The 19441-nt window shown below is 42.6% G+C and overlaps 1 protein-coding gene across 3 annotated transcripts in view; it reads right to left on the bottom strand.

Annotated features, from left to right (window-relative positions):
• The window catches only part of Klhl32 (kelch like family member 32), a 203116-nt gene that overhangs the window by 25237 nt on the left and 158438 nt on the right, over positions 1-19441 (bottom strand). For all 3 annotated transcript variants that reach the window (XM_041667802.1, XM_041667803.1, XM_041667804.1), the window contains one exon: positions 12854-13580. In XM_041667802.1, coding sequence (XP_041523736.1) covers positions 12854-13580 — 727 coding nt within the window. The remainder of the gene's footprint in view (positions 1-12853; positions 13581-19441) is intronic.

Genomic DNA, 19441 nt, shown 5'->3' with positions numbered 1-19441 from the left:
TTTTTAATTTTGTAGCCTGCAATCACATTTTTATTAAATTTTTTTCAAAAAAATACCAATCCAAATTCCCACTCCCTTCTCTCCACCCATTCCTTCCACACACCCTCTCACCCCACCCACATCTAATCCTAAGAGAGGGCAAGGCACTTTTCTTTATGGAAGGTCCAAGGCCCTCCCTGCTACATCTAGGCTGAGCAAGGTATACATCCAAAGAGAGTAGGATCCCAAAAAGCCAGTACATGCAGTAGGGATAAACTCCAGTGCCACTGCCAGTGGCCCCTCAGTCTACCCCAACCATACAGCTGTCAACCACATTCAGAGGGACTAGTTTGTTCCCATGCTTGTTCCTTCACAGTCCAACTGGAGTTGGTGAGCTCCCATTAGCTCAGGTAAACTGTTTCATTGGATGAACCCTTTTTGGTCTTGACCTCTTTGCTCATATTCTTATTCCTTCTACTCTTCAACTGGACCTTGAGAGCTCAGTCCAGTGCTCCGAAGTGGGACTCTGCCTCTGTTTCCATCTGTTGTTGAAAGAAGGTTCTATGGTGATATTTAAGATAATCATCAGTCTGACTACAGGGCAAGGCCAGTTTGGGCCCCCTCTCCTCTATTGCATAGGGTCTTATCTGGGGTCATCCTTGTGGATTCCTGGGAATTTTTCTAGAGCCAGGTTTCTTGCTAACCCCATAATGGTTCCCTCAATCAAGATATCTCTTTCCTTGCTCTCATATCTGTCCTTTCTCCGTCTCGACTATCCAATTTCCTCAAGTTCTCCTCAAACCTCCCTTTCTCCCCTCCTCTTCCCCTTCTCCTCTTCCTTCTACCTCCCACCCTCATGCTCCCAATTTAGTCAGGTGATCTTGTTTGTTTCCAGGTGGATCTATATATGATTTTCTTTGGGTTCACCTTATTACTTAGCTTCTCTAGGATAGTGAACTACAGGCTCAATGTCCTTTGTTTATAGCTAATATCCACTTATGAGTGAGTATATACCATATTCATTTGGTCTAACGTGCCAGATTCAATCACCTTATAAAGTATATATTAATTATAGAAAGTAAGGCACCACTTTTGCAATCAACAAAAGCTTCATCTACAGAGAACAGAGAGGGAGGAGATTCCTGTTCTTTAAGAAAGCTTTCTCTGGTTTTGAAAAACCAAAAAAAAAAAAAAAAAAAAAAAAAAAGAAAGCTTTCTCTGGATTTATTGAATGTCTCATTTCTCTAATAGAGTCAAATGAAGAGAAACAACATTTAAGAAACAAGACGTCATAATCCCAACGTAGAGTCAAGTCGTACACCAAAACAAATAGCTGCATTCCCTTTTACTCCTGATCTTTGCTTTCTATCTGATTAAAATGGAATGTGGAAGAATTCTTTTTTTTTGGCATAACCACATAAAAATAAATGAATCTATTGAGACCACACATGTGTTCAAGGTCAGAATGATTGCCAGTGCTTGTGATCGAGGTCATACCTGCCAGATTAATGTCCAGGTCACCTCTGATCAATCTCTAACTGAAATCAAGCAAGTAGCCACACTCCCAGTTCTTACTATGAAACTGAAAGCATCTCTACTTGTTTTCGAAATATGGATCAGAACTAAGACCCATCGCAGTAACCTACCCACAGTGTGACAATATTGAACGTCTTTGTAGCACTATGTATATCTGAATCTGCCCATCATAGAATAAATATGCAATCAGTGAATTACAGTGTGGCCACCGTACCCTTCAGCTACATGGGATACACAACTGATCGCCATGCTCTTCAGAATTATTGTTCAGAATCGTTATTTATTCACTTCCACAGATGCATCCATAATGTGATTTTTATTAATCTACGCTCAATAATTAGATTCCTTAGCATTACACAGAAATTTTCACTCGCATGATGCTGCTGAGAATGAGATATTGGATCACTAGTTGGGAATAAAGATGGAAGTCCCAGCTAGTTATCTGCATGATTACCTCTAGAATGGGAAGACGCGGGAGGTGCCTGACGAACTAGGGCTGCAACTTTCGCCAAGTCGGGATTGCAAAGGGAGACTGGGGAATTGCCGCTATTGCCTTTCATTTGGAAGTAATTTACAAATGAGCAAATAAACAAATTCATTTCTTCCGCAGTACAAAAAAAATAAATTTTACAGAAAGCATCCAAGTTTTCAGCCCACATTTATTCCGGAGAGCTCTGCTATTACATTCCCTTCACACGGCACTCTTCACTTTAGATTAATCTGCTAAAATGAGATGCTAAGGATTTGCATACAGATTTGACTATACAAAAATAGATATGAAATTAATAACAGTCTCTATATGTTTTAATTTCTCCTGCTCTGGAGTACCCTTGCCTGCAGCAGCTTTCCTGGCTTTGAAAGTCATCAAGCTGATTTGTCTGCTCTGGGTTATGATGCCACATGCTGCTGCGCTGTCCCCTGCAATCAAAGCACTCGCAAAGATAGATTCCATGCCTTCTTCTATCGAGTATATTTTATAGATTGGCAGTTTGATCTCTCTCCCCACCCCAGGAGGGAGAATGTGCATCTTAACAGCTTTCCATAGATACAGCTGTCATTAAATATGCCATCTCATATCAGGATCCATTTTTTAAAACCAAGTTTTCTCTAACTTTGAAGTGTCATAGTCAAAGTTAAGACTTCTCAGCCAAAGTTGAAAATGAGCGAGCTTGCCTTATACTTTTGAACTGTCCCTTAAAGATATACTGCAGGTTCCCCAAAGTCAAATAAGTCTTTAAAAGCTGCCAGGAGGAATGAGAAGTTACTACCAGGCGACCACGGGTGAGAAGCACATTCTATCATCACGACAAGGGGAAAGCATTTTTCTTACGCTTCCCTGTACAGCTCTCCACAAAACTTGTGTCAAATGGATGAATGCATACCAGAGACGATGACAAGTGACTGCCACGCAGCCTTTGTCTCTGCTACCAAGAAATGCTAAACAGTCACAAAGTGTGCAGGGCAACAATAGCTCGATCCTGACAGCCCCCATAAAGCAGTGGATTAGAAAAGTCTTCTTGTGCTTCGGTTAGCGCAGGTCCTAGTCTGATGCTATTTTTTTTTCTTTCTCTAATTGCATTTACTTATTGGTTGATTGGAAGGCATGCATTGTGCTAGGGCGTGCACACGGAGGACAATTGGCTGGAGTAGGTTCTCTCCTTCCGCCACGTGAGGGCTAAGGGACCAAACTTCAGGCATTAGGCGTGGCCAGGCACCTTTACCAACTGATTCATCTCACAGGCTCTGCTTTTATTTTTCAAAACCAAGAAATTCGTCTTTTATGAGTAGATGGTTCTCTGCTTAAATCCTAGGGGGAGAGGCCTGTAGTTTCTAACATAGACAGTGCTAAGGCACAACGGACAGCAAGAGACAAAGAGCTGGACCCTCTCCATGCTCCAAAGAGGGACAATCCTGCCTGCAAATTGAGGATTGAGGGAAAGTCGCTTGAGTTTTCTGACACTGTCTTGCATGCTCACGGTGCCACCCTCACATTGGGCTGGGGGAAGAGGAGCAAGATCAGGAAACATTTCCGTCTCTGGGGAGCCATGCACCACAGCCAGTCTCAGGCTCCCCATAGGCAAAATGAAGATCCTGATCTCCCTCAGAGGCTGAGATGACTAACACGCAGGGCACAAAAAGGTCAGGAGGGGACATGTGCTACAACTCCATAGTCACAGTGTCACAATTTCTTACCATTTCCATGTGAAGGACATTGAAATAGTGAATGCATTTTGCATTCTGAATGCAATTTCCTGTAGCATCATTTGTTTTCTGTTGTATGGATATGTAGATGCATGTTAAATGCATGCTCATATGTGAAGGTACGCTTGCACAAGTGTGTGGAAACCAGTGTGTCATTCTTCAGAGAAAACCCACTTTATTGTTATTTATTTGTCTGTTTACTTTGGTTTTTCAAGACAGGGTTTCTCTGTGTAACAGATCTAGCTGTCCTGGAACTGTTTCTGTAGACCAGGCTGGCCTTGATCTCACAGAGATCCACCTCCACCTGTCTGTCTCTCTGCCTTCCAGCCTTCCAAATGCTGAGTCCTGGGATTAAAGATGTGTGCCACCACTGCCTGAAGTTTTGTTTGTTTGTTTTTTTCTTTTTCTTTTCTTTTCTTTTTTTTTTGAATCATGTTCTCTCAATGGCTTGGAGCACACCAAATAGGCGGGATTCTGGCCAGCAACACCAAGGCTCTGCCCATCTTCACCTCCCCAATGCTGGGATGATGAGAGCCTGCCCTGAGGACTGGCTTGCTTTTCCTTGGATCCCGAGGAAGTAGGTTCTCCCAAGCATTTTACATGCTGAGCTATCTCCCCAGAGTTCTTTTTTTTTTAATAAGTAGAATAACTGTCTATTTCACTTGGCCTTTTTTCTTCTTTAATAGTTTCAATTTCCTCTTCTTTAAACATATTCCAATTTCATACTCATAGTTTAATTACCCCGAAAATGGTGACATCAAGTATGAGCTCATATTAATCATTTTCATAGAACTAAACTCACTATTATTCCTTGAGAAGAGTGGCACAATTGGGATAGATACAAATAAGTTCATTTGTTTTTTAATTTTGAAACTGGATTTCATTTTAGCCCAAGCTAAACTGGAACATACTACGTAGCTGAGGTTGGCCTTGAACTCATAGCAGTCCTCCCAGATCATCCTCCTCTGTGCAAATGTTGGGATTACAGGCATGAGTTTCCATACCCAACAGGAACAATACATTTCTGTTATCTATTTTGATAAGTCACAAAATGTCTATATTTTATGATGCTTCTAATGCTGTATAAAGAGTTTTAACAGGTATCTTTATACTATATTGGTATGTTGAATAACACATTTAACCACGTACTAAATTAAAGCTAAGATCTTTATGAATTCTGTCCCACTTAAGAAGCTCACACAAACGGCTGTGTAAGTAATGCACTAAAACCTGTAAGAACAACAGTCTCAAACTTACACAAAAGATTGCCAATGATGATTCTATCGTCTAGCATGAACCAGAACAAATTTACAACCTAGAAATAGGTAAACTGCCAACCATGTGTTGTTTTGAATAAATGGAATCTACCAAAATGCTATGTCAAGTAGGGGAACCCGCCATTTAAAATCTCATTAAAAATTCACTGTAACTCCCATTGATCAGTCTGTTGAAAGTCAGAATCCCACCTCCAGAGAATCTAAACATTGTGAGCAGGGTTGCAGTCTCATGTCACAAGTCTCTGGCTTTGCTGGGTTCTTACTGGATCTTTAACTGTCCTCTCTTCAGCCACTCGCTCTGATGTAGCTCTAAGCATCTTTCATCTCTCCTGTTTATAGAACAGTCCCACTCAGCTTTCTTCACTACTTCTGTCTCCGTGGTAGAGACACAAGAAATCATCAAATCAAAAGCTGCTCTTTCCATAAGAAAAAACTGTGGAGTTTTCAACGTAAAAGAATCCTTTTAGGTAATGAACAATAACAAATATCAGCATTTCAGGGCATCCTCATTTTTCTCTGTATCATTTACTTTTAGGGATATGTCATGGAGAAATTCTATTTATAATTTAAGTGTGTGCAGCCAAACACTAGGCAGACCTCAGAAAATCCTCTGGGAGAGGAAGAGGAAGGATTATGGGAGTCAGAGCTGCCAAGGACACCATGGAGCCTGGGGAAGACACAGAGTCAACTGTCCTAGTTTCAGGGGATAGAAACTGAACCACCAACCAGAGAACTTGCATGGGACTGATCTGGGCCCTCTGCGTATGTGTTGCAGTCCTGTGCCTTGGTCTTCTAGTGGAACTCCTGGCAGAGGGAACAGGAGGGAACTCCTGGCAGAGGGGCTATCTCTGTCTCTGTTGCCTGCTCTTGAAACCCTTCCCTGCTGCTGGGTTGCCTTGTTTAGCCTTAATAGGAGAGGAGGGGCCCTAGTCTTGCTTCCACTTGATATCCCACTGCTGGCTGATAGACATGGAAGGCCTGCACTTTTTTGAAGGGAAGAGAGAGGGAGTGGATGGGGGAGGGTTGCGAAGAGAGAAGGGAGGAGGGGGAAACTGCCATTGGACTGGGAAAATGATTAATTGATTGGCTAATAAAAAAGAATAATTCAGTGTGTGTTTCTCAGAACTTCTCTAAAAACGGTAAACAACTCATGGCTGTCTGGTCAGTGGTTCTCAACCTTCCCAGTGTTGCGAGCCTTTAATATAGTTCTTCATGTTGTGGTGACCCCCAACCATAAAATTATTTCCTTACTACTTCATAACTGTAATTTTTCTCCTGTTATGAATCATAACGTAAAAATCTGATATACAAAATATATGATATGAGACCCCTCCTGGGGCTGTGACCCACAGGTTGACAACCACTTGTTTAGACGGCCAACCTCATTTCTAAAACCAGAAATAGAATTCAAATCCTGTCAAATGCTAGCTCTCTGACCAGGGGACTATTGGAGCACTTTATGCTTCATTTTCTGGACAGCAATATAAAGATAAACAAAATATTCTTCAGGACTCCATTAAAAGTGTTCACTGGTTTTCAGGATGTAGGAGATCTGAATAATGTTCTTTCCTTTAAACCACTTAGGGTTTTTTTTTTTTTTTTTTTTTTTTTTTGCATTGCGGGTAACTCATTTCTTATTGGCTTCCATCTCGGTTCACCAGGAAGGTTTGTTTTCATTTCTTTCAGATGGCTGGGAGTTTAAGGTTTGAGTAGAAGTAAGAGAGGGAATATAGCGACTGGGGCCGCCTGGGTCCTAGATTCTAAGACAACACAGATTTGATTCTTATTGGCTATTCCAGCTGACTGGGAACCTTCAAGCTGAAGCACACGTTATGAGGGCCCAGCTTATATCACTCCCTGTGTGACAGGTGCCTCCTGGAACCCAGGGCAACAAGCATGCCCCAGCTCGATCAACTGGGGTGCTGGCTGCTAAATTCCTTTCTGATGGAGCCCCTGAGTGATTTCTAGCCTGGGAACTTTTCATCATCAGTAAATGTAAAGACATGCCTTTTCCAGTTCTCTGTTCACACTACTAGAACAGAACAAAAAGTTTTCCAATTTGATATAGGTTTTGAAAAGTTCATTAAAACAAAACAAAACAACAAAAACCCTGTCCGCTCCCTGTTTTTCTCTCAGCACATTTCCAGGGCCTATCCTCAGGCCCTCCACCTAGGATCGGATACTGCACAATCTCAACAAAAGTCCCCATCAAAGTCTCATTTGAATCTATCAACAAGGAAACTCCTAGGTTCTGGTTCTCACCACTGGTACCCAGAACCACGCCTATCATCTCTCCAAACTGGTACCTGGACCCATAGCTATCATCTCCCTCCACTGGTACCCAGAACCACACCTATCATTTCTCCAAACTGGTACCTGGACCCATAGCTATCATCTCCCTCCACTGGTACCCAGAACCATACCCATCATTTCCCTTCTTTGGGCTCAGCACTAAAGCATCTCTTTCTTCTTCTGTGTCCCAGTCCTTCCTGCCCATCAGGACTCTACATCTGTTGTCAGTACCCAGGATTCTCATTCCTGGTGCTGGGGAATTGCTCTGAGACTTTCCCAACCAAATGGAACTCTCTCTTTCCTACATCTTTCCTAACTAACAAGTTTACTTAATGCCCTTACATTCTTTTTTAAGAAGAAAAGTCCCTCTGTCAATGTGGATTTTCTTTTTTTAACTATTCTTTTTTTTTTCTAAGATAAATTTCTTTTTGCTTTCCTTTTTATCCTTCTAAACTCCCTTTCCCTTCTCAAATCAAAAACTATTTATAAACAAAGGAAAAACGTTTCTATCACAAGTTCTGAATTATATGTGCTCCCCAAATCATACGATCTCTTGCCATAGGTAGGAGGATAAGGACTGAATTATGTGTGCCCCACAAAGCGTACGATCTCTTGCCATAGATAGGATAGGGGAAGCCAAACAATAACATTGTCTGATGAGCTCTGACTCAGGGATGAAATTTCAATGATACTGTGTCTGTGGGAATTGGGAAAGCAGCCAGTGTAGCTTGTACCTGCAGTTTCTACCTCCTCACTTTCTTGTCGTGCCTTGACTATAGCACTCTGCTTGTCTCTATCTTCCATTCATCTGAAATACCTTCCACTGACAGGTTTGTAATGGGAAAAAGTAGGGCAAATATTTTGGACTGGTACTTCTGTGATACAATACGTCTCACTCACTGTGGGCTCCTGTTTGGTCCCTGGTTGCTTCAAAAGCCCCTCCCTTACTGACTCTGAGTACCTCATACTTTCAGAGGGCCTACCCAGTATCCTCATTACTTGTGTTTCCTAACATGGTACCCTTGGGTCCTTTCCAGACAGTGTCTTGCCTGCTGCCCATCTGTCGCCTCACAATATCCATCATTCAGGCTGTGATCTTGCATTTGCACCGAAAAACAGAAGACGGAGTCCTCTGTCTAAGTCAGAGGGAGGGGCCTTAAAGAATGGAGACAAGTTAAAGCCAGTGAAGGAGAGTTGGAAAAAGGTCTCCCAGCAGCAGAAAGCTGAGAAGTGTCCTGTGCTTGGAGAACTGAGAAGATGCCCCATCTCCCGACCACAGTCCTAACAATCTCAAATGACTGGAACAGTCAGAGATTTGCACCCATTGCTTTTGCATCTACAGATTCAATATGGCTTCAAAACATTTGACAAAAACTGTGCAGGTACCAAACATATACAGATTTCCATGCTAATGTTGTCTAAATAATATTCTATAATCAACTATTTTCTTAGCATCTGCACTGTGGTATGTGGGACAATGTCCACTGGCTTTATGCAAATATTATGCCATATTCAATAAGGAACTTGAGCATACGAGGGATTCCCACTCCCCATTTTTTCTTTTATTTTTGAGATTATAATATCATTACAGAATCTCTCCCCTCTCTTCCCTGAAACCCCCTATCTCCCATCTGAGGACATTTCTATTGGCAATCTCTCTCTCTCTCTCTCTCTCTCTCTCTCTCTCTCTCTCTCTCTCTCTCTCTCTGTGTGTGTGTGTGTGTGTGTGTGTGTGTGTGTTCTGGAGCCAATCTCCCATGGTTACTGAAGGACAACCGCACAAGCAAAGCAGGAAGCTGTGTGTGTCCACTACAGCAGTTCCTAAGAGACAAGGGGGTTACTGAAGTGATCCCATGATGACATTCAAGATGAAAGTCAGGAAGGAGGAATAAAAGACAGAAGCAGGAGCTGGGGCCACTGGGACCAAGAGGCTACTTTGCATGCCTCCTTGAACATTAGTTTCTGCTGTTGACATTACTTCTGTACACTGGAAAAACATCATCACAGGCTGCACCTGCCTACTAGACCCAACTCTGTTGCTCTAGCTTGGGGCCACAATAGGAGGTAGAGAAGCCAGGAGCCCTGCTTCACATCTTGTGATTGGTGAGTGAGGCAAGTTTCACATCTGGGAATTACTCTACTCCATTGTCTAAATGTTTCACACCCCAACCCCAACCATGCCTGTTCTTAATTGCCAATATTTTAAATGCAAACAAAATAATATCTGTTGCAGTTAGAGAAACACCAAAGCTATGGCATTTTAACAATGTTATTTAAAATTACCTCATTCTAATCTTAGTAGATAATACAAAACCCAAAATTCTTTCAGGAGATTTGAACGAATTAAAGTGATTTAAAATGGAACAACAGAAGCTCCATATAAAACCAACTAAGATGAAAACAAGCGCAGTTGTTAGGAAATTAAAGAAATGTCAACAAAGCTTCTTTGGTTGCTATATTTAAAACACACAAACAAATGAAAAACAAAGACAAAAAATTGATTGTCAGCTCCTAGAGGGCAGGAGGTAAATTTACTGAAATGATCATATTTACCTATGGCACTGCCCCACAATATTTAGGATATAGCACTTACTAAGAGAATCAAGGAGGCATGGCATGATGCTCTTGAGTAATTGCAGTACCATTTGTCTTGTTTAGAGTGTCAAAGCACTCATTTCATGGTTAGAGTCTCACTATCTGGCTGCCATCTGATAACAATAAACAGATAAGTTCTGCGAGATGGGCTCAGATTCATTTTTCCTCACATACACAAAAGAAGTTTTTTGGCAGTTCAGATGCTAGCCTGTACAACAGAGGGCATGTATTTTAGAACACAGCAACAAGAAATTTAATGCTTATTTCACATCCCAACTGTGGATTTCAAATCGAAATGGGAAAGAGCATTTGCAGACTGGGTCACAGTGTCAAATGCGACAGAATCCTTTAAAATTTGACTGTCCCTAACATCTTAAATTAAATTCTAATGGGCATATCCATCCAACCTAGCTTTTTGAATTCCCTTCTTGTCATACAGCCAAGCCATGGGCAGTTTTTAAAATGCCTTCTACGGGCATTTTGATGTATAGATAGTAGGGGAGGGGAAGAGTGAGGGAATGGGCATGCTACAAGTAGCAAGTCTCTGAAGACACATTCAGTCGTGCTTTAATGGAACAGAACTAAGCGTTTAAGGTCCACACTCTATAATCCACACCACGCCTACCTCAGACAGAACTTGCAAAGTACCGGGAGGATGCCAGTGACTCAACCCTCTATCCTTCGGAAATACTCGATTACTTGGTCAACATTAAGATATAGTTTCACATGTCTTCATCTGTTCCAAGAAACCAAGCTAACACTTGCAAATCAGAGTCAGGATGATGAACTATTCCTATCTTCCTTCAAAGGGGCCCATGAGTAAATCCGGCCAGCCCTTCCGACTCATGGCTAAATTCACAATTGATTTATTATCAGTGAGGCCCGAGGAAAGAGGCAGATGACTGAAAGTATTAGGAATGTCACTGGTGATTTCCTCTTTTTCCCAATTAAAGGCCTCGTGCTCTACACAGGAAAGTGAGCTTCTCCTCTCAAGTGCACAGTAGGGAGAAACAAGCCTGAGAAAGTTCTGATTGTTTTCATTAAATATGGCTAACACCGGCAGCGTTCATTAGCACGAGGAACAAAGAAAATATATCTCCCTTCACAGTAGGAGTGAAGCAAAATGAGATGGCAGGAAGATATACGCTGAGGTGATAGATTTACTAAATGGAATGGGAAGCACATAGACCTTTATCAAAAGGGAAGCTCACTTGATCCCAGGATGGTAGGTCTGCCCAGGTTTTTGAGCTTCTGCTCCCCTAAGGCTCACCGATAGAAGCAAGGAGTAGTCATGGCTTTATGACTAGGTGAAGGAAAATCAAGGCTACTTTAAAAGCTACTTTTGTAGTGCCACATATGATATACTTATTAAAATATTTATGTGAAAGTCATACACAATTTAGAGAGCACATGGCAAAATTTAAGAATATGCCTCATTAACAACACATGAAGCCAAATGAGTCAATGAAAGACATGCAAATTGGGACATAATACAAACTGCACTGATTTCATAAACCCAACATCACTCTGTGTCCAGGGAAGTCAGGACCTGTTTCTGTTACTAGCAAAGACTAAGTTGCAGCCATTTTGAAGTTCTTTCAACAAATATTTAAAGGAAAAGAAAGATGCCACTAATATGTAAGAATTTTATTTAAATGTATCCACATATACACTAATTTCTAATGCTTTTACTTTGCATAAAGGACCAGTAAACATTGGGGTCCTATTTATTCTCTTTGTATATTTCATGCATTAGTTCATAAACTACTTAAACTCCAATATAAGAGGTTACTTCAATGAAAATAACTGAGGCCCCAGCCTGAAAAGCTCAGGCTCTGTCTTCTGGGTTATTGAAGATAGTAGAAGGAGAAATGAGCAGAGCCAGAGCTAATTTAATCTAGAGATAATTTTATCCAAATGGATGTTTAAAAACTGGAAATGGCAGCTTGGGAAATCTGAGAAGCCATCAATTCCTAACACGGTTGCCTTTTCTAAGTCAGAACACCAATGCTGCCCTTCAATATTTAACCTAAGGATCTTTCTATTATTGTCGTATGTCCTTGGTGATACAGAAACCCAATTTCTATTTGGATTACAAAATGGGTCTCTTCCAACTGAGAGACAAGGCAACTTCTCCCCCTGAGAATAAGGAAACACAGGTTGATACTGGGAGTCTGATAACACAGGCCTCATAGACTTCTGTAAAAACAACATGGCTGCCAGGATGGGGCTGAAGAAAGCTGGGGTGAGGGTGGATAAAAAGGATGAGCGATGAGTGAGTGGTGGCTGAAGCTGTGCTTTGGTACACCCTGTCCACTCTACTAGTTCCTCTACTTTTTCTATAAGCATCAGAGAAAAGACTGAACTTAAATAGACCTTAAACTTCCTTCGGATGGTCGGTGAGAATGGGGGAGTAAACGGGAATGAATGTCACCACCAGTCATAGATAACGCAAAAGCTTTTTTCATCAACTTAATCCCTTCCTTCAATACACAGCATAGCTAATCCCTGGGTGAGAGTCTCTTGTTATACTCAGCAAAATGGATTTACTAGGACTTTATTTTTCCTGCTTCCAACGAAATGGCTCCCAGCTGAGCAGCCAAGAGTGTAAAGCAAAGCAAAGGTATTGGGATAAACATTAGTTGTGCAATTCACCCCACAGATACTCAGGAGCTGACAATGTGACCCATAGGAAGCTTGGTAGAGAAACAGGTGTGATGGTGCATTAACTTACATCCTGAATTTTTACAATACTCATCCCTCTGAAAAAAAAATCACAGAAAGGCCAGTTACTTCCAATTACGTTGTTCTCTATAGAGTAGGTGTTCGATAAATGGTGGTTAATTGGCTAAAATGCCATTCTTAGCTCAGTTGTTCCGTTACTTAGGGCCCCTCTCCAGAAGATGACTTTTAAATTTCAGGCACAGCCAAAAGTGCTTTCCAATCAATGCAACATAGGAGGCGCGCTCTACCTGATATCCAAAGAAGACCATCAGCCACATATCCAGCGTGACACGAAAGGGATCGGTCAAAGGACTGCACAAAAGTCCATTTGTTCTTCTTGGGGCAGTATCTTTCCACTGTTGGCAGAACCTGGCGCAGTTCATTTCTGCCCCCTACCGCATAGAGGTATTCATCCATGGCACCCAGCACAAAATGCTCCCGGCAGTTTTTCATGGGTGCTATCTCTGCCCAGGAATTACTGCGAGGGTCATAGCGGCAGGCAGTCCTCACGGCACAGGTCCGGCCACTGGCATGCTCCACTTCCCCTCCGGCGACAAACAGGAAGTCCCCCATGACTGCCACACAGTGATGGCTCCTTCCCACTGGCATAGGAGCCAGCTCACTCCAGTTGGCAATGGCGGCTATGAGAGCATTCTCCTGATCCACGGGATTGAAGTACCGAAGCTCCTTGACTTTACAGACCTCACGCTTTTTCCCACCAATGATATAGAGAGTGTCTGACTGGAACCGCGGTTTGGTCCTGCGGGTCTGCCACACAGGCTGGGCATAGATGCTTTGGTGGTATTCCAGGGCCTCATTGACGAGGGCAGTTGCGGTCTCACTTGCCTGGACCAGGGGGTGGGATAGGGCAACCGTGTGGAGGGTATCCACATCCATTAGTCCAAAGCGGATGTACTGCAGCAGCTCGTCCAAATGCTGGTAATGGCAGTTGTGTTCCAGCCACCTCACGGCTAGCTGAAACAGAAGGAAGCAGAATGAGAGAGGGGCACAAGGTAAGGCGGGGTAGATGGCAGCAACTACACATGGCGAGTCCCTGCCGTTCTTTCAGACAGCAACTAAAACTGCTACATAGCCTAACACTGGACTATGTGGTGCCTGGGTGGGATTTTTTCTTTTCTTTTATTGGACCACTAGAGACACAGAAGAACTCAAAGCAGCACTTTTGGAGAGAGAGAGAGAGAGAGAGAGAGAGAGAGAGAGAGAGAGAGAGAGAGAAGCAGCATTCTCAGGGCTTATGATATCTTTTAGGATGAACAGTAGTTGCTTTTCAAAGAACAAAAGTACTGTGAAACAGCCTGTCCCCTTCATCTGCACTGCAGACACCTAAGCACCAGGAAAACCCATGGTGGGTAGTGCCATCATAGCTCAGCTAATGTATGTCAACCTCAGATGAGGGGACTCTGTCAATATGAGCAATGTGCGAAGTCACGTGATCCCCTGAGACCACAGGATGATCTTGAGAGAAAATCACTATTCCCCTAAGAATGATTTAGAAGAAAGGAAAGGCCTCCCTCCGCCACTTCGGTAGGTACAGCCATCAGGAGGAAACAGGAATAGATAAAGTAACATTGCAACCTATACAATTCTCCCCTTCCGCTTACTTTTCACCATGAAGACCATTGTCCTTTGCAATGTAAGGTGCCTGTGGTTGATTTAGAATCATTTCCACAAACAGGAGACAGAAGAATTTATCTCTGTATTATGGAAACAATAGCAGAATGCAATGCTAACTTAACTAACGTGACTTGATACTTGAGTGTGTTTAAGCCGACTGACACACTAACATAAGCTAGTATACCGAGGACATCCCATTGACACAGCTAACACTGGTGATTCCTAGCAGTATCCATATGAAACCGAGTCTCCTAGAAAGTCCTGGCATGGAATTGAAGGAACTGGAAGGGGAAAGGGACGGATTTGAATACTAGATTTTACTGTTTATTTGCTCTCTCGTGGAACTGTGGTTTGGGTCCTCCCTGTGGAGGTGCTGCCCAATCTACAGAAGGACAACGGAGGAGGTGTGCCATCCTCAGACCCGTATTCTCCAGTGAAATGAGCTGGGCTTGAACTGGTATAAAGAATCGTCTCAAAGTCTCTGCGGCACAGAAGGATTCCAGGCTGCCGGGGTTTCACCATCTACTTGATAAATGGCTCCAAAAGGCGAAGTGCATTGTGGGCTTGTCCTCTCACCTGGAAACAGTAAGTGGAGGCGGAGACACTACATCTGCCATGTAGTGAATCCCTCTCTTCCTTAACAACTGTGCAATTAAATGAAATGAAAAAAGAACCCCACTGGGTACCAATGAGGCAGAGACCACTGAGGGAAGATAAATAACACTCTGTAGAGTTGTTTTTTAAAATAGACGAGTGCACTTTTATTTAAAGAAGACATCAACTCGATGAAGGAAAAATATCTTTGTATGGTAACCAGCAGTAATCAAAGATGCAAGAGAAACACATCCTTTGTCTTCCCCCAGTCTCTGCTAGTGTGGAGAGCATTCTCATATGTGGCATCTCTTCCTCTCCATGTCTGTTTTAGAAGTCTTGGGAGACGGGGCCTCCCATTATCCCCATAGAGAAGTAACTCAGTAACTCAGAAATAAATGGCTTTTTGTTTGCTGCTCACGAGCTCTCAAAAGTTCTCAGAAATAAAGTCACCCCACTAAAAACTGTCACAAACCAAGTATGTTTTCTGACACACGCACAACCTTTGCTACTGCTCCTCATGTGAGCAGCTGCAGCTGATCGGGCTTTGCTGTGCACCAGTTTCTCAGCCTCCACCCAGTCGGTTCTGCAAGCCCCTTGTGAAAACTACAGGAAACAGCACCGGGTGAACACTAGATAATGCTCATGCCGCCAAAGCCTCGTTGTCAGCACGCACCTGCCTACTTAATCAGTTCTTTCTCTCGCCATCAATCAGTTTTTCCTAAGCCACAATCAGTCTTCCATGTCACCTCTAAACACACAGTTTATCATTCTCTTTCTAGGACATGAGACATACACAAGCCTCAGCTCTGTCTGGTTTTTAGGAACTCTCAATTCAAACCGACAACGCACCAGTGGTCACGGCCTTTTCCTTCCCATGCCGTGTTCTGAAACTTTCCATTCTCCCAATAATATATGTGAATATTATACAGTAATCTGTGCAACTACGACTGTATAGTTTTGAGATGATTTTGATTTCTGGATATCATTTTTATGCTTCTATAACTTATTGACATTTTCAGAGCACAGATGCCTGCTATACATGAACTTATCTAGGAAATGTAATATACAATAACTCTTCTGCTGTCAGCTTCAAACCACACTTTCACACGAGTTCCCAAGTTTTCGGGTTCAAATGCAGAGTCTGTCTTATTAGATAAGAATGCTGGGGCTCCCAGGTGCCCAAGTCGAGGTCCCCAGTTAGTTCCTTGGGCAGTTGAGGATAGGGAACCTGAAATGACCCTATCCTATAGCAATACTGATGAATATCTTGCATATCATCATAGAACCTTCATCTGGTGATAGATAGAGACAGAGACCCACACTGGAGCACTGGACTGAGCTCCCAAGGTCCCAATGAGGAGCAGAAGGAGGGAGAACATGAGCAAAGAAGTCGGGACCATGAGGGGTGCACCCACCCACTGAGACAATGGAGCTGATATATTGGGAGCTCACCAAGGCCAGCTGGACTGTGACTGAAAAAGCATGGGATAAAACTGGACTCTCTGAATATGGCGAACAATGAGGGCTGATGAGACACAAAGGACAATGGCACGGGGTTTTGATCCTACGTAATGTGATGGCTTTGTGGGAGCCTAGCCAGTTTGGATGTTCACCTGCCTAGATATGGACGGAGGGGGGAGGTCCTAGGTCTTACCACAGGGCAGAAAACCCTGACTGCTCTTTGGACTGGAGAGGGAGGGGGAAAGGAGTGGGGGGAGGGGGAGAAGGGTGGGAGGAGGGGCCGTAGGGTGGGAGGAGGGGGAGGGAAATGGGAGGCTGGGAGGAGGTGGAAATTTTTTTTTTCTCAATAAAAAAAAAAAGAATGCTGGGGCCAGGCAGTGGTGGCGCACGCCTTTAGTTCCAGCACTTGAGAAGCAGAGGCAGGTTGATCTCTGTGAGTTTGAGGCCAGGCTGGTCTACAAAAGTGAGTTCCAGGACAGCTAGGACTGTTACATAGAGAAACTTTGGAAACACTCTCTCCCCCAAAAAGAGTGGTGGAATCAGGCATCAATCTTTCTAATAAATCTTAAAGCTACACAGGCCAATGCCACTGTCCCTATCTAGATGTGCACAGGTCAATGCCATGGTATCTGTATAGATGTGCACAGGCCAATGCCACTATCCCTGTCTAGATGTGCACAGGTCAATGCTATTGTGCCTTCTGCATTCTTTTCACTCTAATAAAATGTCTGTCAGAAGCAAGTTAAATGAAGAAAGATTTCCTTTGGCTCACAGTCTTAGAAGATTATTGTCTGTGAAGACTAAGGAATCACATTGGCCTCTATGGTGACAGAAGCATGGGGTTGTAAGGTGTAATGTGGTCACAATCAGAAAGCTGAAACCAAGACTGGAAGTGGTAGTCTACAGTCTTCTAAAATCCACTCCCTGTAGCACGAATAATAAAAACCCAGAGGCAGGTATTGGGGTTCAACCTACAAACAGAAAAGCAAAGCAGCCAAGCCACTAGAGAAGACCTACCTCTACCAAGGCTGGGCAAATGCAGATTGAGCCAACTAAACAGGTCCAGAAGACTAAGCAGCCTAAGCCTCTCTCTCCTCCCAGTTTATATTCCCTCTAGTGCTCGGATTAAAGGTGTATGACTCCCTAGAACTGGGATTAAAGGTTTGAGGCACTACCACCTGGATTTGTTTCTGTATTGATCTTGTGTAGCTCAGGGTGGCCTTGAACTCACAGAGATCCATCCGTGTCTGTCTCCCAAATATTGGGATTAAAGGTGTGTGTCACCACTGCCTGGTCTCTACTGATATAGCTTTGCCCGTATGATCTTTAGATTACCTTTATTTATTAAAACAGATAAAATAGCGCTATAAACTCCCAGTGATCTACCTCTGTCAGCAGGGCCACCGCTCACTATTCCACAGTCTCTGAAATCAGTGTCACCAGCTGGTGACGAAGTGTTCAGACATGAGTCTGCAGAGGATACTCCTCTGTACTTCTACCTACCTCAGTTTAAACAACTCCATCAGGAATGTCCCTTCCTAGACCACAAGGAGCTTCATTCAAGCTAAGGAGTTAACTTAAGGAGTTAACTCAGCTAACCTGTCTCAGCCTTGAATCTTTCATAAGGACAGTAGCCGGTCCATGATGCTACGAATATTTGCTACATGGGCAGAATTTTATTTTCTTACCCCGTTTCTGCCAGTTTTCTTAGTTATTATCACTACTCTATTTTTTTACATTTATTTAATTTTTTTAGTTCTTTTTTCAAGACAGGGTTTCTCTGTGTAGCTTTTAAGTTGTCCCAGTACTTGCTCTGTAGCCCAGGCTGCCCTCAAACTCACAGAGAGCTAGCCAGCATCTGCCTCCCGAGTGGTAGGATTAAAGGTGTGCACCATCACCACCCAGCACATTTATTTAATTTATCTACTACAGGCTTCTATTGATGTTTTATTATCTCTCCATTTTTTTAAGCTCTCAAAATCCCACAATGCAGCACATGGTGCAATCACCTTGGATATATAAAGCCTTTGTCTTGCTCTTGCCTGCTCGATGCAAAACCGAAATATTTAAGGTTCCTGACCGAGCAATGAACACTGAAACCTTTTACCCTTTCAATTTAATAAGGAAACTTTCAGGCAAGAATAAACTTTTGGTTTCAATGTCTTAATTTTACAAGCATATACTGAGTCCAGACAGCTATAAACTGAAGCTATCTAAATACTTAGTGCAAACATTGCAACTAGAAACCCACTGTTCCAATTATACAATGTGTCTGCATTTTACACCAACTTGTTATTATTTTCTCACAATTAACTTTAAAATAGAACCCAAGCAAATATGCTCTATATAATATGTAATTCAAATAACTGCAAATGCTCCAGACAAGAAAAATAAAGTATACTTGTAAAATAACTATACTTTGCTCCAGAACAAATTGACAGTATTTTCATCAAATCTCATGAGTTCTTTCAAAAATAAACAGTATACACTTAAAGGTACCAATTGAAGACTTTGCAGGTAAAGAACAGACATTCAGGGATAGGACATGCTTTGTGTCTTTATTGTTCCACGTTCTTACACACACACACACAAACACACACACACACACACACATAATTTTTTTATTTTTATTTTTATTGAGTTTTACATTTTTTCTGTTCCCCTCCCTGCCTCTCCCCTCCCCTTCAACCCTCTACCAAGGTCCCCATGCTCCCAATTTACTCAGGAGATCTTGTCCTTTTCTACTTCCCATGTAGATTAGATCTATGTATGTCTCTCTTAGGGTCCTCATTGTTCTCTGGGATTGTAAATTGTAGGCTGGTTTTCTTTGCTTTATGTCTAAAAGCCACTTATGAGTGAGTAAATATGGCATTTGTATTTCTGGGTCTGGGTTACCTCACTCAATATGATTTTTTCTAGATCCATCCATTGGCCTGCAAATTTCAAGATGTCATTATTTTTCTCTGCTGTGTATTACTCCATTGTGTAAATGTACCACATTTTCCTTATCCATTCTTTGGTCAAGGGGCATTTAGGTTGTTTCCAGGTTCTGGCAATGACAAACAATGCTGCTCTGAACATAGCTGAGCTTATGTCCTTGTGACACAACTGAGCATCCTTTGGATATATACCCGCCTAACCCAACA

The sequence above is a fragment of the Microtus oregoni genome, unplaced genomic scaffold (assembly GCF_018167655.1).
Source record: "Microtus oregoni isolate MIOR12 unplaced genomic scaffold, Mior012 000017F_ref0000208, whole genome shotgun sequence".
Taxonomy (NCBI): Eukaryota; Metazoa; Chordata; class Mammalia; order Rodentia; family Cricetidae; genus Microtus; species Microtus oregoni.
This window is presented reverse-complemented; position numbering and strand designations above follow the sequence as displayed.